At 39.9% G+C, this 25,125-nt stretch overlaps 1 protein-coding gene across 2 annotated transcripts in view; it reads right to left on the bottom strand.

Annotated features, from left to right (window-relative positions):
* Window positions 1-4,411: 4,411 nt before the first annotated feature.
* Window positions 4,412-25,125, bottom strand: part of NDUFS6 (NADH:ubiquinone oxidoreductase subunit S6) — a 29,650-nt gene continuing 8,936 nt past the window's right edge. The window contains exons 3-4 of one of the 2 annotated variants that reach the window (XM_054018357.1): window positions 13,491-13,613; window positions 10,731-10,881 (exon numbers count right to left, since the gene is read on the bottom strand). In XM_054018357.1, coding sequence (XP_053874332.1) covers window positions 10,813-10,881; window positions 13,491-13,613 — 192 coding nt within the window. In that variant the 3' untranslated portion in view covers window positions 10,731-10,812. Of the gene's footprint in view, window positions 10,882-13,490; window positions 13,614-25,125 lie in introns of both variants that reach the window. The other variant, XM_054018356.1, reaches the window with a different exon arrangement.

The raw sequence follows: 25,125 nt of genomic DNA, 5'->3' as shown, positions 1-25,125 counted from the left end.
TTATGTAAGGCCCCCTGGTGGTCTAGGATTATATAAGATGATCATGGCCTTATGTAAGACCCCCTGGTGGTCTAGGATTATATAAGATGATCATGGCCTTATGTAAGGCCCCCCTGGTGGTCTAGGATTATATAAGATGATCATGGCCTTATGTAAGGCCCCCCTGGTGGTCTAGGATTATATAAGATGATCATGGCCTTATGTAAGACCCCCTGGTGGTCTAGGATTATATAAGATGAGGTAAACAAATCATGGCCTTATGTAAGGAACAGTTGAACCAATCGGTGTGGGGCTATACATGTGATAAACACATGATTCTCCTTCTTGTCCAATCCGTAGATGTGTTATTATAGCCTAATTGTGTTATGTAATGTTGAGAAAAACTATAAAAGAAAGCTTGCAATAAACAGAATTGGATTCAGCTTCAGCCTGCAACCACAGTGGTCGTGTACTTTATCTGCTCCGCATGGAACCCCACAAATGGTGACCCCGACGTGATTCGGCTTGGACATCAAGGCAGCCAGGACTTTGCCCAGAGTGAGCTAGCAGAGATCATACTAGACACAGCCGCCAGTGGAGCAGGGATCAATGTTCTCAGACAGTAGACCCAACAGGTGTTGTCTCAAAAGCTGAGCAAAGAGAAAGCAGATCCAACCAAAAAAAAGGATCTGAGTGGTCAGACTCTATGTCATCTCTCATGAAGAAACTGGAACAATTGAATTTAGATATTGAAGAGGCTCTCAGTGTTGGCTCTTCTCCTTCCAGAACTCCTTCTTCCAAAAAGCGCAAACAGCCATGCCCTGTTAAGGTGGAGACAGGCCTTCTTCACAGAGATAAAGGGAATCTGTGGGAATAAGAGGGCAGGGTACCAAGATTTAAATGGTTTGCCAAGCTCAGTGTCAACTGGAGCACGACCAAAAACTGAACATGGTTTGAGAAAAGGCGGAGGTGGCAGCCGCGGCAGGAGGTACCGGAGGATACCGGCTCCTGGTCGTCCGAGAGAGACGTTCGTGAGCTCACAGCCGACTGAAGCGTTCGGTGAGAAAAGGCGGAGGTGGCAGCCGCGGCAGGAGGTACCGGAGGATACCGGCTCCTGGTCGTCCGAGAGAGACGTTCGTGAGCTCACAGGTGAGCGGCTGCATTTAATAAAATGGGCTCTGCTTTGTCTGCAGGGGAGGAGATGGTGCATGATTTTTTATTACGCATCGCTAAAAAGCGGGGAGAGAAGCTTCCCTCTGACGCGTTGTCCCGTTTGTTGAAATGGGGGCAGAAACGCGGGAATGTACAAACAGGGCCTTCAGCTACAGGACATGCTGAATCAGTTGTCCCATTTGGCCGGTAAGAGCCATCCCCCGCAGTCCCACACATTGCGAGCCCTGAACCAGCCCGGCTTTCCTGTCACCAATGATGTTTGTACCCCAAAGTTCCGGGCGGAGTTCCCGGGGCAGGGTGAGAAGTTGCGGAATAGGTTGAAAAGAATGGCGGAGCCAGGCTTATCTAACTTTGAAAGGACATATAGGAAAAAACCGCCAGATAAGATCCCTCCGGCGGATGATGTAGCTACCCCCTGTCCTCATTGTGGTTTGTGGGGCTGCGCGATTGGGTGCACTGGACGGGATAACGTGTCCACGCACCGGCCACTGGATGTCGCCAACCCGTTTGCTCCAAAGCCTCCGGCATACTCATCCGATGTTTCCACCCTGCGACATGCTTCGGACAATATCCCGGGCGGCTCGGGCCCCCCGGACCCCGTAAGGCGTTGGCACGAACTTATTAGGGAAGCCCATATAGAGGGGGAATTTGCGCCTGAGGCTTATCCAGTAGTAACACCGGATCCACAGAACCACGTGGCACCGGACTTGCACTTGTTGTTTGTCACAGCCTAAACACCTAATAATGCTGTACTTCTGTTTGTTCGGACTCCTTATTATAGGAGCAGGGGTCTTTGTATGTCCAAACTCTGTACCTTTTGTTAACCCACGACAAAATGTTTGGATCACCTGGGCAAACCAGACTGGCCAAGAAGCCCTTTTTGCTTGTCCATGGCCACCCCATCGGATCCCTTTAGAACATGTCTTATTGGCTATCCTTATTTACACCCCAATGGTTTTCGTGGGTATTTATGTAATGTTATGTTTTTTAATAGTTCTCAGTTGTTAAATGTCACCTGTCGTCAGTTTTATAGGTTCAAAAAAAGTAGTCAGGTGGCTAGTAATTGTCCTAATGTTAGTTGGACCCTCCTATAGGCCTTATTTAAGAAAAAGGGGGGAGGTGTGGGGATGTATCATCCCTACACCAACCTAATGAAAAGTTCCATGAGGAGGTAAGGGTCACGATGGGACACTTGCAAGGTAATAAATCATGGCCTTATGTAAGGCCCCCTGGTGGTCTAGGATTATATAAGATGATCATGGCCTTATGTAAGACCCCCTGGTGGTCTAGGATTATATAAGATGATCATGGCCTTATGTAAGGCCCCCCTGGTGGTCTAGGATTATATAAGATGATCATGGCCTTATGTAAGACCCCCTGGTGGTCTAGGATTATATAAGATGAGGTAAACAAATCATGGCCTTATGTAAGGAACAGTTGAACCAATCGGTGTGGGGCTATACATGTGATAAACACATGATTCTCCTTCTTGTCCAATCCGTAGATGTGTTATTATAGCCTAATTGTGTTATGTAATGTTGAGAAAAACTATAAAAGAAAGCTTGCAATAAACAGGATTCGGATTCAGCCTGCAACCACAGTGGTCGTGTACTTTATCCGCTCCGCATGGAACGCCACAGTGCTATTAATTGCAATTAATTTTTTAATCGCTTGACAGCCCTAGAAGTTACATATATGAAAGGGGAAGCTGATAGCTGCTGATTTATATTTATTATTAGAAACTGTAGAAAGTTGATAAGGGAGGTAAAAGGACAAGGAGAAGCCTATAACCAACACTAAGGAGTTTAAATACATTAGGAATGAAAATAATCCTGACAATGGTACTGGGCCGTATTATTTCCATCTAGTAGAATTACCAATAATGATGCATAAAGGCAAGAAGTATTTAATAAATACACCTCTACCCCGATATAAGCTGTCCTCAGGAGCCAAAAAATCTTACCACGTTATAGGTGAAACTGCGTTATATCGAACTTGCTTTGATCCGCTGGAGCGCGCAGCCCTGCCCCCCCCCCCCCCCCCGCCCCCGAGCACTGCTTTACTGCGTTATATCCGAATTCGTGTTATATCGGGTCGCATTATATCGGGGTAGAGGTGTATTTCTATTCTGTATTTGGGAGGAAAATAGGTCCCATCAGATAACACTCTTTCTATTCCAAGAGTTTTAAGAGAGGTGGCAGAGGAGCTTGTTAGACCATTATGTTCATTTTTCAGTAAGACTTGGAACACTGTTCTACTGTGGGGAAGTTCTGGAACACTGGGGAAGTTCTAGAAGACTGGAAAGAAGCTAATGTTGTGCCAATTTTTTAAAAAGCTAAATAGGATGACCCAGGTAACTACAGGCCTGTCAGTCTGACATTGATTCCAGGAAAAATAATAGAGAGGCTGATTTAATTCTTTACTAAAAGAAGTCCTATAATATAATTAATGCAAGCCTACACAGGTTTATGGAAAATAGATCCTGTCTAACTTTTTACCAACCAAACTTGTAATTTCATTAAAAAAAAGAAGAGTGATGTAATTACTTAGATTTCTGGAAGGCATTTGAGTTGGTAGCACATGGCATTTTGATTAAAAACTAGAAAGATAAAATTAATATGGCACACATTCAATGGATTAAAAACTGGCTAAATGATAGGTCTCAAAATGTAATTGTAAACAGGGAATCATCAAATGGGTGCATTTCTAATGGGGTCCTGTAGGGATCTGTTTTTAGCCCTATGCTATTTAACATTTTTATTAAGGAAGTGGAAGAAAACAGAATCAGTGAAAGTTTGCAGATGACACAAATTAGGGGAGTGGTAAATAAAGAAGAGGACAGATCACTGATACAGAACAATATGGATTGCTTGGTAAACTGGGTGCAAGCAAACAATATGGCTACATATAGATGTCTATATCTAGAAACAAAGAACACTTACAGAATGAATGACTATCCAGGTTTGGTGGCTGTCAAGGCTGTATCCCCACTTTGAACTTTAGGGTACAAAATGTGGGGGCCTGCATGAAGACTTCTAAGCTTAGGTCTCGTCCGCTGCCACCATCCCAATGGATTCCCGTCCCTGGGAAGCCTTGAGAAACCTTTCACCAATTCCCTGGTGAATATAGTTCCAACACCCCTGGGATCTTAAAACAAGGAGAAATTAACCATCCCCCCTTCTTTCTCCCACCAACTCCTGGTGAATACAGATCCAACCCCGTTGGATCTAAAACAAGGAAAAAATCAATCAGGTTCTTAAAAAGAAGGCTTTTAATTAAAGAAAAAGGTAAAAATCATCTCTGTAAAATCAGGATGGAAAATAACTTTACAGGGTAATCAAACTTAAAGAGCTCAGAGGACTCCCCTCTAGTCTTAGGTTCAAAGTACAGCAAACAAAGATAAACACTCTAGTAAAAGGTACATTTACAAGTTGAGAAAACAAAGTAAAACTAAGACGCCTTGCCTGGCTTTTTACTTACAAGTCTGAAATAGGAGAGACTTGTTTAGAAAGATGGGAAGAACCTGGATTGATGTCTGGTCCCTCTCAGTCCCAAGAGCAAACAAACAACCCAAACAAAGAGCACAAACAAAAGCCTTCCCCCCCACCAAGATTTGAAAGTATCTTGTCCCCTTATTGGTCCTTTGGGTCAGACGCCAGCCAGGTTACCTGAGCTTGTACAGGGAAAAGAATTTTGGAGTCTCTGGCCAGGAGGGATTTTATAGTACTGTATACAGGACAGCTGTTACCCTTCTCTTTATAGTTATGACACGCCCGCCAAATCACAGATAGTGTTGGACGTTCGGTTCCACACTGGCTGTGATTTCTTCCTGGAGCTCTAGGAGAAAACAGAGTTAATAAGACACATGTATCTTTGGACATACTACTGATTATATAAAAACTAACAATATGTTTCATTCCAAGAACAATTGTTAACCAGTTAACTCTGGGAAACTTTCCCGGGAGAGTGCATCAGCCACTTTGTTAGAAGCTCCCGAAATGTGCTGTATTTCAAAATCAAAATCTTGGAGAGCTAAACTCCACCGAAGAAGTTTTTTGTTATTTCCCTTGGCGGTATGAAGCCATTGTAGCGCAGCATGGGCTGTTTGTAGTTGGAAACGCCGTCCCCAAACATATGGGCGTAGCTTTTCCAGCGCGTACACAATGGCGTCGCATTCCTTTTCGCTGATTGACCAGTGGCTTTCCCTCTCAGACAGTTTCTTGCTGAGAAACACGACAGGATGGAATTCTTGATCCGGTCCTTCCTGCATTAAAACTGCTCCCACGCCTCGCTCGGACGCATCTGTGGTTACTAGGAACGGTTTGTCAAAGTCTGGGGCCCTTGGCACAGGGTCAGACATGAGTGTTGCCTTAAGCTGGTTAAAGGCCTTTTGACACTCATCAGTCCACTGAACTGCATTTGGCTGTTTCTTTCTGGTTAGGTCTGTCAGTGGGGCGGCGATTTGGCTGTAGTGGGGTACAAATCGCCTATAATATCCAGCCAAGCCTAAGAAGGATTGGACCTATTTCTTAGACTTTGGAACCGGCCACCTTTGGATAACATCCACTTTGGCCTGTAGGGGATTTATAGTTCCTCGACCCACCTGGTGCCCCAGGTAAGTCACTCTGTTTTGGCCTATTTGACACTTTTTAGCCTTAACAGTTAGTCCTGCCTGCTGGATGCGCTCGAAGACTTTTTCCAGGTGCTCCAGGTGCTCTGCCCATGAATCAGAAAAAATGGCCACATCATCGAGGTAGGCAACTGCAGATTCTCCCAATCCCGCTAGGAGACCATCAACAAGTCTTTGGAAGGTGCATTTCGCAACCCGAAAGGGAGTACATTGAATTCATACACCCCTGCCTGGGTTATGAAGGCTGACCTTTCCTTAGCGGGTTCATCTAGTGGTACTTGCCAGTACCCCTTGGTTAAGTCTAAAGTAGAGATGAATTGGGCATGTCCCAATTTCTCCAATAGCTCATCTGTGCGTGGCATTGGATAGTTGTCAGGACGAGTTACAGCATTTAGCTTACAGTAGTCCACGCAAAAGCGTATTTCCCCATCTGGTTTGGGAACTAGAACCACTGGAGATGCCCATGCACTATTAGAGGGGCGGATTATACCCATCTGTAGCATGTCCTGGATCTCCCTTTGGATAGCAGTTTTGGCATGAGGTGACTCCCGGTAGGGTGGGGTTCTAATCGGGTGAGCATTACCGGTGTCAATGGAGTGGTATGCCCGTTCGGTCCGTCCTGGAGTGGCTGAGAAAATTGGTGCAAAGCTTGTGCACAGCTCCTTGATCTGCTGTCGCTGCAGACATCCAAGGGTCGTGGAGAGGTTAATCTCTTCTACGCCACCATCCTTTTTTCCTTCGTAGTAGACACCTTCAGGCCACTCCGTGTCATCTGTTTCCTGGGCTGTAAACTGGCAAACGTTTAATTCTCTGGAATAAAAGGGCTTAAGAGAATTAACATGGTATACCTTAGGCTTTATGTTGGAGGTGGGGGAGGCTATGAGATAGTTAACAGCTCCTAGGCGCTCCTGGACCGTGAATGGTCCTTCCCACGACGCTTCCATTTTATGGGCCTGGAGCGCCTTTAAGACCATGACTTGGTCTCCTACTTTGAAGGACCGTTCTCTGGAATGTTTATTATACCAGGCCTTTTGCTCTTCCTGAGCATTCTTTAGGTTTTCTTTAGCAAGGGCTAAAGAGTGTCGGAGGGTGCTCTGTAGGTTGCTTACAAAGTCTAGAATGTTAGTTCCTGGAGAAAGCGTAAACCCCTCCCATTGCTGCTTCACCAACTGTAATGGCCCCTTAACCTCGCGGCCACAGACAAGTTCAAATGGTGAAAACCCTAAACTGGGATGTGGTACAGCCCAGTAGGCGAAAAGCAACTGCTGCAACACTAGGTCCCAATCATTGGAGTGTTCTTTTACGAATTTACGTATCATGGCCCCCAAAGTTCCATTAAACCTCTCCACCAGGCCATTGGTTTCATGGTGGTAAGGGGTGGCAACCAAGTGATTCACCCCACGAGCTTCCCACAGGTTTTCCATGGTCCCTGCCAGGAAATTAGTTCCCGAATCGGTAAGGATGTCGGAGGGCCAACCTACCCTGGCAAAAATGTCTGTTAATGCCTGGCACACACTTTTAGCCCTGGTGTTGCTTAAGGGTACTGCTTCTGGTCATCGGGTAGCAAAATCCATGAAAGTCAGTACGTACTGCTTTCCTCTGGGTGTCTTCTTTGGGAAAGGACCCAGAATATCCACAGCTACTCGCTGAAATGGGACCTCAATTATGGGTAGTGGCTGGTTTTAATGGTGTTAGATTGGTGTTATACTTGCTGGGTCCCAGGGCTGAAGCCCAAGCCCAAGTCCCACCACCCAGAGCCAAAGCCCAAGCCCTTGGGCTTCAGCCTTGGATGGTGGGGCTCAGGTTACAGGCCCCCTCGCCTGGGGCTGAAACCCTGGGGGTTCAGCTTTGAATCCCCCTCCCCTCGGGTCGTGTAGCTATTTTTGTTGTCAGAAAGGGATCACAGTGCAATGAAGTTTGAGAAACCTTGGAGTAGATGATCAAAATGGTCCCTTCTTGCCTCAGAATCTATCAATGTAACATTTCTCAATACACTTCCTATAAAATCAATGATCCAGAAGAATATATAAACTCAGTGCTATTGGTGAGGGGGTAAACAAGGAGGACAGGTCACTGAGACAGCACTCCAGAGCATGTGGTATCCTGGGTGCAATTAAACATATTTTAATAAAGCCAAAGGCAAGATCACATTTAGGAACAAATGTAGGGCTTACTTAAAGGACAGGGAGAATGGTGGCAAGAGACTACCCAGGAAAGCAGTGACTGAAAAGGATTGAGAGATTATATTTTAATCAACTAAACACAATCATCCACTGCAATACTGTAGCAAAAAGGCATATATTTTTTTCTTATGCCGCTGTCTCTGCCCATGTTATTTTGAAATGCTGATATTGATTTGTAAAAAAGATTACAAATAGCTGCTGTTGCCTGATATTAAAAAAAGTGTACAGAAAGTTAAGAACGCTTCTAAGGAGCAGTTTTAGTTAGACCCCAGATTGGGAATCAGATTAATAAATTATTTCCTGAAGAGCAATACAGGAACCAATTAAAGAGAAATGCTGTTTCACATAGTATGTCATCAAAATATAGGGTCTGGTGTCACTGACACTGGATTTAACACGAGAATATTAAAATTAGTATGTGCAGTTATATATTCTAACAGACTAATAAAGGTAATCTAATCTCATGCTTCAGGGTATAATCCAATGCCTTTCACTGGTCAGGGCCAAAAAATTGCCATATACAGTACATACACAATAAAAATCAATTTGGCATCACTTAGTCCCATTTTTCATTGACTGCCAAATGTTTGTCACAAGTCCTTAAAGAATTATTTTTAGTATACTTCTGCATAGCTACTGTGCATATAATACAATAAATGATTTATATGTGCAGTTTATGCACACCTTGTGTATGCCACAATTCTGTGGACACAGAAGTTACTGTAAAGATACTACTTGCTGCAGAATTGTGCTTCAGAATCAAAGCTCATTTAAAATAAAGTCGAAAGCCTGAAGACAGCACTTTACATTTAAATTATTTCACACCAAGCCAGTATGCTTATCCCACAATATAGGGCTGCGTCCTATGCCTTTCCATGTGCCAAAAGCCCCAGTTGCCAAATCCTACAACTTCTACAATGCAGGTGTGTAGGAAGTTCAGAAATATTTACATCAAAAACAAAGTATAGGAACAGCAAGTTGAACTGAATATAAAAATAAACAGGATTAAAGTATCAATTGTATTATTCACTTTGTATTCAATTCAGTAAAAGTTTCCAATTTTTTAAACTTAATTTCCAGTCTGCTGCTACAGAGTGCAACAGAATTCAAGTTTACCTTTCCACTAAATACATGGGGGTTCTCTTTGATAGCTAATCTACATCTAATTTCTCCTCTGCTGTTGATGAATCTTGAAAGGTTATTCTGAGGTACTGCAATATTCTTCAGCATTACAGAAATGCTTAATAAAGTAAGTTATATCTGCAAACTATTCTAAGTGTACAGGTGGAGAAAAAAAGATTTGAAGATTCACGCCTTCCACTCAATCTGCTGAAGAAAAACACAAAAAAATTATTGTACATACATGAATGGATAAAGCGGTGGAGTTCAATGTTCTACTTTTTGAACTTAGTCCACATAAAAACTAGAATGTAGATGGTCTGGTTCTCCATTATCCTGCACCAAATATAGTAATTTGCACCAGTGCTAAGTGGTTATAAAATCCCACTAATTTGATCTGATAGCATTTTGTACCTACTTCACAATCCTGTAAATGACTACAAATGGTGCAGGATAATGGACAATCAGATCCTAAATGTCTTTTCAGCAGTTAAGATAGAAAGTGACCAAGATTTACTGGTTATCAGCATCATTAACTTTTTGAAAAATTTTGAAAGTTTGTTTTTCATATTTATGAAGAGAATTTAAGTGTGGTCAACCCTTTTCATTGTACTTTAGACATTTTGTGAGGTTTTCAAGATGGCTGAGAAATATAGACAATTACTATATCCTGTTCTAGTCAGCCATAACTTCTAGCTTTGAAAATGAGAAATCTCTATCCCACACAACAAAAGAGCAAATGGATTTCAATTTAGTTAGTTATTTATATCAGCAGAGAAATGGCACACAATGACCAATCTATGAACAGGAGTAATAATGAAGCCAAGAGACAAAAACCTAGAATTATCAAACCTCATATCCTCTAATCTGAAACCCAGGTCTAATTCAGGGTGGAAAAGAAATTATATATATTTAACCTATCCAAAAGGGAAAGGGTATCAGATTTCCATTTGATTTCAGCATCAGTTTCAAGTCCAAGAAATTTTACTAAGAGGCATCCCAGATGGCAAAAGCATAACACGGCATGAGGTCTATTCTATGAACAAATTGATATTAGAATTTCTACCTCAAAACTTCTTTACATTCATCTCTCAAAACACTCTTAGGGCTGTCTACACAGTAGGATAATGTGCACTACTGGGCTGTGATTTCTAAAGCACATTAATGTGTTGTGCATTAATTGGTCCACGTAGACCAGGGGTAGTCTGTTATTTTTGTCAAGGTCCAAATTTCTTGCTCAAGGTATAGTCAAGATCCAGATTCCAGAGAAAATAATTAAAAAACCACAACAATAATATTAATATGTAAATAAAAAGATTTGGGGGTCTGTTCAAAAGCATCTGGTGATTTAGATTTGGCTCACGGTCTTCCCATAATGTAGACTCTGCTGGTGCACACTAAAAGTTCTCAAGAAAGCCTCAACATAGTACTATACACTACATTAAAGAGCACTAGGGAAACTTTACTGTGCATCAGTAGAGTCTACATGGACCAATTAACATGCAACATGTTAATGCTCTATAAAAATCACCCCCCTAACCTGCAGGGTGCATTACCTCACCATGTAGACAAGCCCTTAGTTTTTCATGTTTTAATCTATGGAAACGCCATTGTGCAAGATATTTTTTTAAAACAAATATAAAGGCTTTGAGCTTTTAAATTTCATTTATTGTTAATATTTTAACACAAATTATGACAAAATTCTGCAGGGCATGAAGGGATGATCTTTCAGTGATGATGTTTCTGTTTAAACTGAAGTCCACAGTAACCACATGTTCCAGTTTTTGTATCTTTGTCCTGCAAAAAGAAAACATCTCAATAAAAAAAATATAAGACTTGACAAGTATAATTTTAATTTACTATTGTAGATTTTAAAAATTGCACTTCATTAAATTACCTGTATATTTACCTATCTTCTTCCTAAAATGACTAACATCCTGATTCAAATATAGTTAACTTTACATTTCAATTGTGATATCTATACTGAAATTTGACTAGAAGTTGCATTGAGGGGGTCATGTTTGACTTCCATATCATGCCCAGTTTCCAAGTTATTTCTCTCCTCCTTTTAAAAATGCCAGCTCTATAAGCTCAAAGTGGGATCTGAAAATCAAGCTGTTATTTCTATCAGTATATCAACAGTAAAAGGTTTCTCAAGCCAAATTGGACCCTCTGACACCTGTGCAACTCCTCAAGTTGCAAAGTTACCACAAAAAGTAACTTCACTGGGTTTTCACAGATGTCACTGATTGGAATTTAACAAACATTGTATGTTGATTATTCAAAATAAAATAGTAGAGAGTAACTCTCTTAAGACATGTCTACACTGGGAGTTCGGACAATTGCACAGTCCTATAGTGTAGCTGACAAAGAGAAGGAAAGTTCAGAGGCTGAGTTCTGAGGGACATCCTAAAGGGGAACATTGGAAGAAGAATAAGATTATTGTGAAAAGTCCAGGCAAGTACAGCCAAGAGTTGTTAAGTAACAATATAAAAAGCATTTATAGAATCATAGGACTGGAAAGGACCTCGAGAGCTCATCTCAAAGTGCAGAAAATTGATTTGTTGGTTTGTTTTAGAGCCAAGGTACCATAGGATTAGTTTGTTTGCTCCACTCAGACCATAGAACACGAGTTTGACTGATTCTGCCAGCAAGACATTTTCCTGCCATTCTCATCCTCAAAACATAAGCTACCATAAGAGCTAAGCACTTGTCACTGGCTTTCCAGCTGCTCTTCAACATCAAGTTCATTCAGGAGCAGTCTCCATTCATCTTTAGCATCTCCCACAAATGGCAAAAATCAACATCAGTGATTTTGTGGCACAAAAATAAGTGACAAGCAAAGACTTCAATTTGAGAAAAACATGCCAATCTTCTTTTATGCAAACTAGCAATTAAATAAAAGGGACTGAAGCACTTTGCCTTGGATATTTCCTCCAGATGGATTTAACTCTCAGATCCACTATCAGATATTTCAAGTGAAGAAAAAGAGGAAAAATACAGAAACTAAAAGAATCTTCCACCATTAGAACCAAAGATCCAGATTACTACCCAAATATATATTTATAAAGGTGATTTGTTGCACTGAACTGAAACGAACAGTGAGAAATTGTGAAAGTTAAGTCACAGAAGAAAAGACAACTTAATTCAGAACTGTGAATTAAAATATCTACACTTCTGTCCATTCAGCTCCACATCCATTGAGAAAGTTTTCTGTATACTCACATTAGTTTGTCCAAAGCTACATAATGGGCTGGGAATGACAATAGCAATTTAGTTGGTAAAAGCATCTCAATCTTTCACATCATATCTAAGAGCCTTATAGACTGTGGATTCCATTATTTTGTTTCATTTATAGAATCACAAACTTTTCAATTTTAAATATAATTGAGCCTTTCCATGTCTGAGTAATAAATATACTTATAAAATGAATCATGTTTTCTTCATAAAACGTATGGAGTTTTTCCATATTGGGAAAAATCACAACGATGCTGACATCAAATAAAACCACCAATTTAAAAAAAAAAAAAAAAAAAAAAAGTTCTTGATGGTCATCTTAGCCAGAGACCAAGTGGACATAGAGAATGAAGATTTTAAACTCAGATTATGAACTCTTAATCAGGGACCATGTCTTGTGTGTGTGGCGAGCACCCAGCATGCTACCAGGCCACCAATAATCACATCCTACTTACACTTAGAAATGGTTCCTCTAAAATGACATGCATTGGCAGGGCAGCATCCCGGAAACTGTCAGTACTTATGAACAGCAAGATAGTGAGGGGAAGTTCATACTGCACACGCTCTCTTAGGATATATGAAGGACTTTCGTCTTCAAAACTGTCAAACCAGCATTTTATACAAGTACTAAACTGATCTGCTTTAATTAAAAAAAAAAAATTATCTAAGAAAAAAACTTACTTTGAAAAATAGAGAGTCTATCATGAATCTGCATAGATATTCAGGACAGAAATGTCCCAATGAAAGTTCCTACTTTTTGTTTATAAGGCATTATTTGTTCCTAGCTGATCTTTCCCTAGCTCACTTTGCACTATGCCTTTGTTTGATCATGCCATTCCTTCCACTTCCTCTTCCCAGGATCTAATCTAAAACCTATTGATGTTAACAGAAAGATCCTGTTAATTTCAATGGACTAGAGATGAGGGTCATGTTCAGTCATTTAAGACTGTAAACTCTTCTGAGCAGAAAACCTTACCCCTATATGTTTAGCCATGCACACCTATGTTATTATAGAAATAATAAAAGTGACAGTCACTCCCTCCTTTGCAACTCACTAAGCCAAAACATCTAAAGAGTGAGTGATTTTACCTACCATAAATAAATTAGTAAATAAAATATACTACATGTGATACAGGGGATAGCACAAAAGGAGATTAAAGTTCTGTTACCAAATTTATGTACACTTTAGGATGTCCCAGAGCTCCACCACCACCATCACATGATATCACTCGGCTTTCAACTTTATTCACAGGCTGCTCTGCTATTAAGTCAATAGCAAAGGTCTCATTTACCTGCAATAACAGAACAAGAGAAAAGATTTTTCCTGAGGTTCACTGCACTAAGGCACAAATCAGAAGATCACCATCTGAGCCCCTCAGAAACCAAATTCTGCATAATAATTTTTAAAAGAAGCATTATTAAATATTGAACAGATAACCATAGGTGATTGTTTAAGGGAACAAACTAAATATATACTAAATATCAAGCAAAGCTTATCTAATTTCTACCAAACTATGGGTAAATTTCCTTGCTTTAATAGAACAACAGCAGTTTAAACTCCTTCATGTTAGGAAAAAGATTGGGATTTTTTAATATAGTGAACTCTGAAGTGCACAGAAACTCCTTTAACAGCATATATCTGAAACAGAAACTTTGTATTTTATAAATAGTTTATAGACATTTAAAATAATAATTACCTCAACTTGAAGCAAACAGAGTTCAAAAATAAAACTTTAGATCTATTCAACTGCATTAAAATATGGTCTTGTCACAAATCTGTCCAGGCTTTCCCAAATTCACTGTCTATACTCTTCAAAGACTCAGACCATTTACCTTTGATTACACACATTTCTAATTAGAGTGTGAACTCTGCTTTTATACCAAGGAACAAATTCTGCCCTCAAATCTGAACACAACATTCGCTGACTTTAATAAGTTCAAATGAATAAATATAGAATTCAACACAATTAATTCATATTTTTATACACACAGTATCTCCTGAACAGCAAACAGGATTTAACTTTGACCTCACAGACCAAATGGGAGAAAGTCTAGAAAAAATATTTACAGATATCTGTAAGTACTGAACACTAACTTTAATAGCTATTAAAGTACAGCTTATTGTATTAAATTAAAATAGGAACATATGGTGAAACACAAAGTTATTCTAGCAGTTTTAATTGACCCGTATTTGTCAATGAACAATATATACATTGTTTTCCCTTTAGGGCTTGAACACAGACTAACATACCACTTTTCCCAAAAAAATAACTTTTGTTAATACATGCCTGTGTGATGCTGGCCTCTACTTTACTAGAAAAGCTGGGTATTTTTAAAAAATCAGTTTTATATACACAAGAGTATAAAATATTCTGCAATGTCAATCAAAAGAAGCAGTATCTGCTGTGTGCATATCTTCACAAGTATTATATAAAACATGCAATTTGATTGGTTTTGAAAAATGCAGATACTCATGGGGAATACAAGCATAAGGTAGGTAGGTTTATATCAGGTGAATCTGAAGAGCTAAAAGTAGTTACTTTACAGTTCTGGCATATGGCAACATGTAACAGATTCCCTGCTCCCAAATTATGTCTTCCACACAGGATTTAAATTCTTTAATACAAGATTGGAAAATTCATGTAGCTAATCAAATCAGTTATCCAGACTGAATGTTTTAGTAGCTAAAGAAGTTAATCAATAATTTCCATTTTGAACCAAGTTTTAGCATAGCCTCAAACCAAGATTTAGCTATTTACCCACAAATACACACGTGCAAAAATTAGAGATTGCATTTTAAAATATGAAACTTTAAAACAATCAAATAACCATAAATACATAAACTTTGCTGAGCCAGTGTCTCAATTTCATTGGCATTATGCATGTGTGCACAAGTGGGTGGAACTTCAGTTAACATGGGAGGGCTTGGGTAATTGTGAAAGTGGGCATGGAGAAAGTCCTTCCTCTTATATAACAGGAGATAGGGAGCACAGAAGGAGATATGGCTCTGAAGTATAGCTGATGCAAAGGCAGGAATAGAACCCATCTCTCTGACATAGTCAATGTCCAACAATTTCCTTTGCCAAGGGAACCTCTGCCTCATACACTACACAACTATGCCTCATGTACTGTTCAACTTGCATGGAATATATGGAAAAACAATAAGTGATCAAGTAATTAAGGACAGTAATAATGCACATGCATGGGGTGGAGAGAATTAAGGTTACAAGGCTACCTTGATTTCAGATTTACTACCAGTAAAGTTCCTCACTTTGCAATTTTAATATTCTTTGGCTTGGACTACATGACGGGTTTTCCAGGTGTGCAACCTGAAACTGGGAGCCCTCTGTCCAACCAAACTGGATTCCCTCTCACCTTGTGTAGCTGTGACAAGCTGCAAACCTCTGATAGGTACTGCATTTAACAAAGACATCCACAGGCAGGGACATACCCAGTTGAGTTACATGAATGCTTCTCCAACCCACTCATGAATTAACAATAGAGAGGCTCCAGCCAATTCCCCCCAGCTCCCCAACTTTATTCCCCTGAGCTGTACCAGCCTGACCAGAATACATTTATAACCCAGTCTGTCCCTCCTCAATCTGGAGAGGACATGCAGCACCAGTATTTATTCCTGAGCTGAGGTTTCCCAAGCACTTCACACAAAATACACTGTTTTAGGTAAAACATAAAACAGGTTTATTAGCTACAGATAGATTTTGAGTGATTATGGTGGTAGGCATAAAGGACAGAGATGGTTACCAAAGAAAATAAAAATAAGCACATGATCTAAGTTTTATAAACTAAACAGGATTTGAATCAAGCAGTATCTCAACCCAATAGATAGTACAAGCCAGTTAACAGAGCTACAATACACAGGCTGGAATTCCCCTCCCGTTCGGGAGCACCTTCACCCTTTCAGTCTTTGTCCTCTAGATGTTGAGTTGTGGGGGGAGTGAGACCAAGTGATGATGTCACTTCCCCTCTGTTACAGTTTCTTCCAGCTTGCTGGAAAGATCTTTGCTCCTTGACCAATGGAGGCGGACCTCCATGTCAGCATTCTCCATTGTCTACGTGCTCTCTCTGAGAAGTCTCCATTGTATACAATTCCTAGGATAGTCATTGTGAGTGTGGATTCCCTTTAATGGGCCATTAGCTCATCTGGCTACTCCATTGTTGTACCTGAAAGGCTGGTTGTGGGTATTCCCAACCTCACAACATATTTCAATAACACACATAGCAAAACTTCATAACTTCACATACCATAACAACACATACAATCCAACAGGACATTAATGTTCAACCGATGAAAACTTTTAAAATTATATCTCATAAGGCATACTTTGTTAAAACACATAATTATATGACAGTGCTGAATATGGGGGTTCCAGGACGCTATTCTGAGGCACACAGTGCCACAAATATGAGTTAGGTGAGTATGTTGTTATGAATGACTTATTATAATGCACTGTAATAATATTTTAAACTGACAAACATGGACAAGTAAAGCAACTGATCTCAGTTATACTTGCCCTTGCTGGATATTTCAATTCCACCCCCCCTTCCTAGTTTAATTGCATTAATGAATTGCTTCTTATGCTTTACTACATGAATTATATGTACCTCTTAATTTACAATATTCATACTGAAAAGCCAACCAGGCACTCAGAAGGTGGGAAATGCAGAGTTTGAGGTCAGAGTTTCAACACGATCTCTTTTCCTCCCTTAAGGCAGCAGCAGAACATGGATAGTGCCTCCCCTCACACACACACTCCTATTGGGCTTGTGTGTTCAGGAGGCAGAATTTAACATAGTACAGCTCATGTTCTCTCACACATGCTTCCTATATTATACCAGCACTACTCTTAGTCAACTTGAAACTATTATACATAGCTTGTTGTTTAATCAGTGAGACAGATATGACAATGTCCTGTAAAATACTGGACAAACCTTACTGAATTAAGTGTAAGTATTTTAGCAGACCATTGTATTGAAAATGCAAAGGTTTGTGTACTATTGCGGGATTGCATGGAATTTCTTTAGTGGGACTAATGCAATCTCTGGGAGATCTTATGCACTTCAAAGCACTTTGGGGACAATACTTGTAAAGTGCATTTCCTAGAAAATAGTTGCGTGGCAGGGGAAGAAAGGAAAATGCAAATGACCCACCTCAAATCCATCCTACTGAAGCTGTACTTTAAGCAGGAACCCACTGCCTGGCTAATGACCTCTTCACTGTCTCTTCAAAGAGCCAAACTGGATAAATGAGGGACTCACTGAGTCATGGGTTATTCTTGTTCAGAGCAAAGGGTTTGATTAACTTAAAACCACGGTTGAAGGATTGCTCCTACCAGAGCCCGTGTTGCAGTTGAGGTGATCTCTGGCAAGCTTATTAGCATGTGTGGTGGTTCTTCTATTATTTTTTCTATGCTTTCTCTGTATTGCTTTTAAGAATAAAATATGCTTGCTTAAAAAATGCAATGAGATAACATAACTGGGGCAATTATACTGGGTACCATCGGAGGAGAGAAACAAACAAACCTGCTTTGGTAGACTGTCCTTTGCTAGGAATAACACTGTTAAGGCAGGAAACTGTTCTGGCTTGAAATATCCCAGTCAAAAGGGAGCAGGACACTTGTCTCCACCCAAGAGAGGTGTTGGCTGGGGAGCCTGAAGCATAGAGTGGGTGTACTTGCTGAACCACAGAGGGGGAATACAGGTGCAGTTGACCTGAACTGTGATAGTCTTTGGACTTTTTGGTATTCACACATTGTTTTACAACAAAATACATTTTTAGTTTGTATTAACAATTAGTCATTTTTTAAGAGAATGCCCAGCCTTTGGGTGATACTGTATCTTCCTAAGAAACTGCTAAATACCGTGGACTGAAAGCCTGAGATTTTCAAAAATAGCAGCCTACAATTAGGCTTCTAAATCCATATTCAAACATATAAATAAAGCCCTGATTCAGCAAACACTTTAAATACATAGTTCTCTGAACAGGGATGGACTTAAGTGGCCTGATTTTCCAAGTAATGAGAATTCAGCAGCTCCCACTGAAAATCAGGCCACTTAAGTATCTAAATATTGATTCAGAGGTCTAAAGTTAGGCTATTTTTGAAAATACTAGCTGAAAATTACAGCTAAAAATGCACATTGTTCTAAAATGTAACATCTATGCCTTTTTTAGACTTTTCAATAAGCCTTTAATTCCTAAACAACAACTTTCAAGAGCGATTCTGGTGACCAAGCAAGCCAGCCTTAAAGTAAAAAAAATAGCATTAAGGAATCTACAGAAGGTTCTTAACTTTTGATCAATTACACTGCTCTACAGCCAAAATGCTTCTGAAATAAATGTAGTCAAACTTTACTAATTCTGGGTCACTGAGAACGAAAAAGATGCTTAAAACTGTTGATTGGCTCTAGTTTTCAAGATATGCTATTGGGTCAGTATATACGACCCTTGACTTGGGAATGCCGGAGGATAAGTGAGTTATAAAGGGAAGGGATCTCAATTTAAACCAGAAATGACTAAAATACATCTTTGACTGGATCTATGAATAAATTTATGACTGGGTTTGGACAGTACTTGCTTTTTAGGCAAAACAATGAATGAATGATGCAATCTGAAGCTGGTATTGCGTCATACATGATATGAATTGCATCATGTTATTCCTAGAAGTCATGGATGATGCAATCATAACGAAGCTTACATCACTCTGCTGAACAAATTGCCCTATATCAGCTTTTGAAATCATACAGTGTCGTGCTCTCTTATTTGTCAGTGTTTGATTTTGCAAAGGGACACATTTCTGTTTAGCCAAAGTGAGCAGAGATGCCTCATACTTGTGTGAACAGTGCAGATAACTTCTGCTATGTTTGTGCTGAAGTGACTTTTGCATCACAAAAGCGCAGTATAACCACTATGGTTAAGAAAGCCTATCACCTTTATTTTGGCTGCAAAATTGGAGATCAGGACAAGAGGTGGGTCTCACACATGCTGCAACACTTGTGCAACAAATCTTCGCCAGTGGTTGAACAGGAAAAGGAAATCTATGCCTTTTGTAGTGCCAATGATTTGGAGAGAGCCAACAGATCATACCAGCAATTGTTACTTCTGCATGGTGCCTCCAGTTGGGAAAGGTGTGTCAAAGAAGAAAAAGTGGACTGTGCATTATCCAAACATTCCGTCAGCTATATGCCCACGGAGGAGGACTGCCGGTTCCTGATGCACCAGAATCATTCTTACTTGAGTCAGACGAGGAAGAGGAAGAGGATGAAACTTCTGGTCCTGAACCATCAATGTCACAGGACCCACATTTTCTCCCATCTTCCTCCTCTGAACCACACCTAATAACACAAGATGAACTGAATGACCTTGTCAGGGATTTGGAACTACCCAAGAGTAAGGCAGAGCTGTTGGGCTCCAGACTACAGCAGTGAAATCTCCTGGCAGGTGATGTTAGGGTTTCCATGTTCTGTGACCGTCAAAAGGATCTTGTCCCATTCTTCTTCATGGAAGATGATCTTGTAGCCTGCAACAACATCGATGGCGTGATGGGAGCCCTCAACATCGTTCACGATGCAGATGAGTGGAGACTGTTCATTGTTTCATCGAAGACGAGTCTTAAAGCTGTTTTACTGCATAATAGCAATGTTTTGCCATCAATTCCAGTTGGTCATGCAGTCCATATGAAGGAAACCTATGACAACATGAAACAATTTTTGAGGTGCATAAACTATGACCAACATCAGTGGCAGCTTTGTGGCGATTTGAAGGTTGTTGCTTTCTTGCTTGGTCTGCAGACTGGATACACAAAGTACTGCTGTTTTCTCTGCGAATGGGATAGTCGTGCAAGAGATTCCCACTACATCAAGAAAGATTGGCCACTCCGACAGTCATTGGAGCCTGGGAGGAAAATTGTTCAGCATCCACCACTTGTTGAATCAAGGAAGATTTTGTTACCACCCTTACACATCAAGCTGGGTCTGATGAAGAACTTTGTCAAGGCCATTGACAAAACACAAGCAGCTTTCAAGTACCTCCGTGGAAAATTTCCAAGGTTAAGTGAAGCTAAGATAAAGGAAGGTGTCTTTGTTGGTCCTCAGATTCGTGAACTTCTTCGAGATGATGCATTTGACCATGCACTGCGTGGCAAGGAAAAGACGGCATGGAAAGCCTTCCAGTTAGTGGCAATAAATTTTCTCGAAACAACAAGGCAGACAACTACAGGTTGTTGGTGGAAAACCTCCTCAAGGCATACAAAAGCTTTGGTTGCAACATGTCACTAAAGATACATTTTTTGCACTCTCATCTAGATTTTTTTCCACCGAACTGCGGAGCAGTGAGCGACGAGCGTGGCAAGCAATTTCACTAGGACATTGCAACAATGGAGAAACGCTATCAGGGCAAATGGAGCCCATCAATGCTTGCAGACTATTGCTGGACAGTGACAAGAGATGCTCCATTTAATGAATACAAGAGACAAGCCAAGAAGTGTTGAGTAGACATTCAACAGGACTAAACTATGTACACAATAGTTTTTTGCCTTTTGTTTCATAATAAATTGTATTTATATAACCCTTTTGCTGATTTGTAAAGTGTTACATAAACAGGACAGGTGAAATTATCATGTAAAGCAACCATAAACACATGAAGAGACCTAGGTTTACAATTTATGATTAAAACTCTACTATGTACACAATATACATAGACATAAAATGTAAACACTTAAATATCTTAGAAACAGTAGCCAGTTGTTTTAATTGTCATATTTGAATTCAGCACATCAAAATACATAATAAATAGCACATTTTATCTCTGAAGCAGACGACGTCTCAAAAATTGTAGACCAGTGTTATTAGGGTTTTGTTGATATTTATTATCAATTAGATGTGCAGTTGTTTGAGAGAAATCAGATTTATCTTTCTGACTGATGAGGGGGGAAAAAGGAGGTTTAAAAACATTTTAATAGATTTTAAAAGGTAAGTAGTGGTTTACAAATCCTTATCTTGTTTTCAGTTAAGAGATACAATGAATTATCTTGCAGTATTACAGATTGCAGTGAATGATTAAGTTAGTTACTTGTTCAAATAGGTGATTTGAATTCATGGATGTTACTTGTTCATGTGATTACTAAACCCCTTTTCCTTTCCTTATATTTTCAATTGCTTATTATTTCAATAAACCTAGTGGAGTAAGCAGATTTGTTAGCATCTATATGAAACATCCTCTCTAAAAATCTAGATAAAGTGAACCATTAAAACTACTTCATATTTAACCATATTTTAAACAATAGTTCTGAAACACTCAATGAGCCATCATGTTGCCTTAACATTTTGGGTGAAAGAAATAGATATGCTTTGCAGTTTAGCACTCCAAGGGCTGTATTCCCAAGTTCCAGCAAAATACCTCCTCAGTGGAAACAGCAATGCTAGAAAATAGTTACAGGATCTCAAACTTCAAGAATGCAATGCATATTCTAACAAGAGCTCCCCAATACTGGCCAATTCCCAAAATTCACTGTACCAATAGTTAGATGCCAAGGCACCAGGGGATATATGCATAACCAAGAATGTATAGATACAATCATGCTGTAAGAGTACTAAACATGAAACAGAGCTTCTGTACGGATTTGATTAAATCCACTAAAGACACACAACTTCCGTTTTCAGAAAGCATAGCTGGCATGCTTATAAATGCAATGTTGAAAAGCTGGACTTGAAAGTCACAGACTGATTCTGCCGTTTTGGATTCTTCTCCAGTACAGTATTCTGCCACTTACGCCAGAAGGGTAAATATGAATTCAAGCAAAGAAAAACTGTGTCATTATAGTATAACATACTTATCTTGAAGACAAATTAGAGGATTGGGCCTAGACAAATTACAGGATTAGGCCAAAAGAAATCTGATGAGGTTCAACAAGGAAAAGTGCAGAGTCCTGCACTTAGGACGGAAGAATCCCATGCACTGCAACAGATTAGGGACCGAATGGCTAGGCAGCAGTTCTACAGAAAAGGACCTAGGTGTTACAGTGGACAAGAGGCTGGATATGAGTCAACAGTGTGCCCTTGTTGCCAAGAAGGCAAACGGCATTTTGGGCTGTATAAGTAGGGGCATTGCCAGCAGATCGAGGGACGTGATCATTCCCCTCTATTCTGCATTGGTGAGGCCTCATCTGGAGTACTGTGTCCAGTTTTGGGCCCCACACTACAAGAAGGATGTGGAAAAGTTGGAAAGAGTCCAGCAGAGGGCAACAAAAATGATTAGGGGGCTGGAGCACATGACTTCTGAGAAGAGGCTGAAGGAACTGGGATTGCAGAAAAGAATGAGGGGGGGATTTGATAGCTGCTTTCAACTACCTGAAGGGGGGTTCCAAAGAGAATGGAACTAGACTGTTCTCAGTGGTAGCAGATGACAGAATAAGGAGTAATGGTCTCAAGTTGCAGTGGGGGAGATCTAGGTTGGATAGTAGGAAAAACTTTTTCACTAGGAGGGTGGTGAAGCACTGGAATGGGTTACCTAGGGAAGTGGTGGAATCTTCTTCCTTAAAGGTTGTTAAGGTCAGGCTTGACAAAGCCCTGGCTGGGATGATTTAGTTGCGGATTGGTCTTGCTTTGAGCAGGGGGTTGGACTAAGTGACCTCCTGAGGTCCCTTCCAACCTTGATATTCTATGATTCTAAGATTCAGAAGGGGAAAAAAGAGAGACCACTTACATATTTTAGTGCCTGTACAAAAGTGGGGATTTTAAGAAAAATTGTAATATAAGTAGACTAAAAAATATTTATTTGAAATGGTGTCAGATTTCACCCTTCACCCAAAGAACATTTATGTTCTCATTTTCATAATTAAGACGTAGACCAGGAAAGTTAAAGGTGATCCTGCTAAGATTTATTTTAAAATGGGCTTGTGTCTAATTTGGTTTTTCTAAGATGTATAAAGAAAGCCCCCAAATTTGTTTCTTTTTTTTTTTTCTTTACCCTTAAAAATATGAGGATTGTCAAGTCTGGTGTTCACTAGTTTTACCAAAAGGAATTCAGGGACGTCTGAGGGACTTGTTTTGTGAACTCCAACATCTACCTCAATGGGCAAGGGTGTTTAACAAAGGCAACACAGTCATGTAATCCTGTTCATAAACTTAACAAGATCCATTTTAAAACTAGTTAGGTTGTTTGCCCCCACTAATATTAGAAGGCTGTTCAAGAACCTCACTCCTCTGTAGTAACACTGTACTTACTATAAGATATATTAATGAACTAAGGCCCCATCCTGCAAACATTCACACACACAAGTAGTTCCATTGATTTCACTTTGTGTACAGGATCAGGACCCAATACTCTAGTTGTCTAGCAAATAAGTACTTACCGGTAACTTTGCCAAATAAATAGTCTCATTGGCCTTCAATAGGACTCCTCATGGAGTTAATGTGTTTAACTGTTTTGCTGAACTGAGGCCTGACTTAATGCTGTAATTAAATTTTAAAACCCTATAAATGGCAGCACATTTTCCCTATTATTCTCAGTTATACTTAATCTGTAATATATTGTCTTAATTAGTGTCCTGAGTACTTTTCAGATAAATAACGTTCATGGACTCTAGCACACACAATACTACAGATACTTTACCCATGCAGCTAAGGTTGTAGAAAAAATGTGATTATGTAATTAAGGACTATTGTAATGCATCCTCACATAGAACAGAATGAAGGTTGCACATGCATCCTTTGCTATGGTATTTCATGAATATTTAGTGCTTACCCATGCAACTTTAATGGTCTCAACTTGTTTTTGGTATTGAATTACTAGGAGAGAAGGGGGAAGATATTTGTTTTTAAAAAGATGTTCTACAGAAGCTTCATAATAAAGTGTTCTATAATACATAATCTTTTTTTATTCCTGTATGCCAGCTCAACAGCAACAGGGCCCAATGAAGTCTATCCACCATCATATATAATATTAAAAAGTTGTTCTATAGAAGCTTCAGGCTGTATGACTTCCAAGTTTTGCAGGTTTCCAACAAACTGCAAACAGTGCGCTGAATTACCACAATCCAACTCCCACATAACAATCTTGTGCACCATATGGGATCCAGGGGAGCTTTTGTTTCCACTGTGCACTTTTCAAGATCAATTGGAACCCTTTCTCAGCCCCTAAATTACCATACACAGTGTATGAAAGTTCTTGCTTCAGCCCTGACTCTATGGCCCCAAACCTGCATATATTTGCACACATACTTAAAGTTAAGTGCATGCTTAAGTGTCTGTAGGATCAGAGCCTAAATTGATTGGACTGCACATTGTGAATCTAACTTAGTGCACAAACACATGCCACCAACCTTCTTCAGTGCACACTTAACAAAAAGTTACTGCACACGGTCAGAACCCAGTTTCAATTACCTAGAAAATAGTGAAATCAAAGTCTATATCTGCTGAAATAAGGCTGAGACTCCTCTTCAGTGGAAACTAATTTCATGCCAAATTTCAGCTTCCAGCCTTATGCATTTAGGCAGTAGGATTGCCCAAAACATGTATTCCTTTCAAACTCCCATTTTTTCCCCAGAGATTATAAGGCCAGAAGGAATCACTGTGATCAACAAGGCTGACCACCATCACCACCCCACCGACCAATATAAATACACCACAGGACTTCCCTAAATTAATTCCTGTTTGAACTAGAGTATCTCTTTTAGAAAAAGATACAGTCTTGATTTAAAGATTTCCGGTAACTACAAATCCACCACAACCATTTATAAATTGTTCAAATGGTTACTCTTACTGTAATAAATGTGCACCATATTTTTTAGT

This window comes from Malaclemys terrapin, chromosome 2 (genome assembly GCF_027887155.1).
Source record: "Malaclemys terrapin pileata isolate rMalTer1 chromosome 2, rMalTer1.hap1, whole genome shotgun sequence".
NCBI classification, from domain to species: domain Eukaryota; kingdom Metazoa; phylum Chordata; order Testudines; family Emydidae; genus Malaclemys; species Malaclemys terrapin.
The sequence above is the reverse complement of the archived record's forward strand: the minus strand, read 5'-3'. Positions and strand labels throughout refer to the sequence as shown.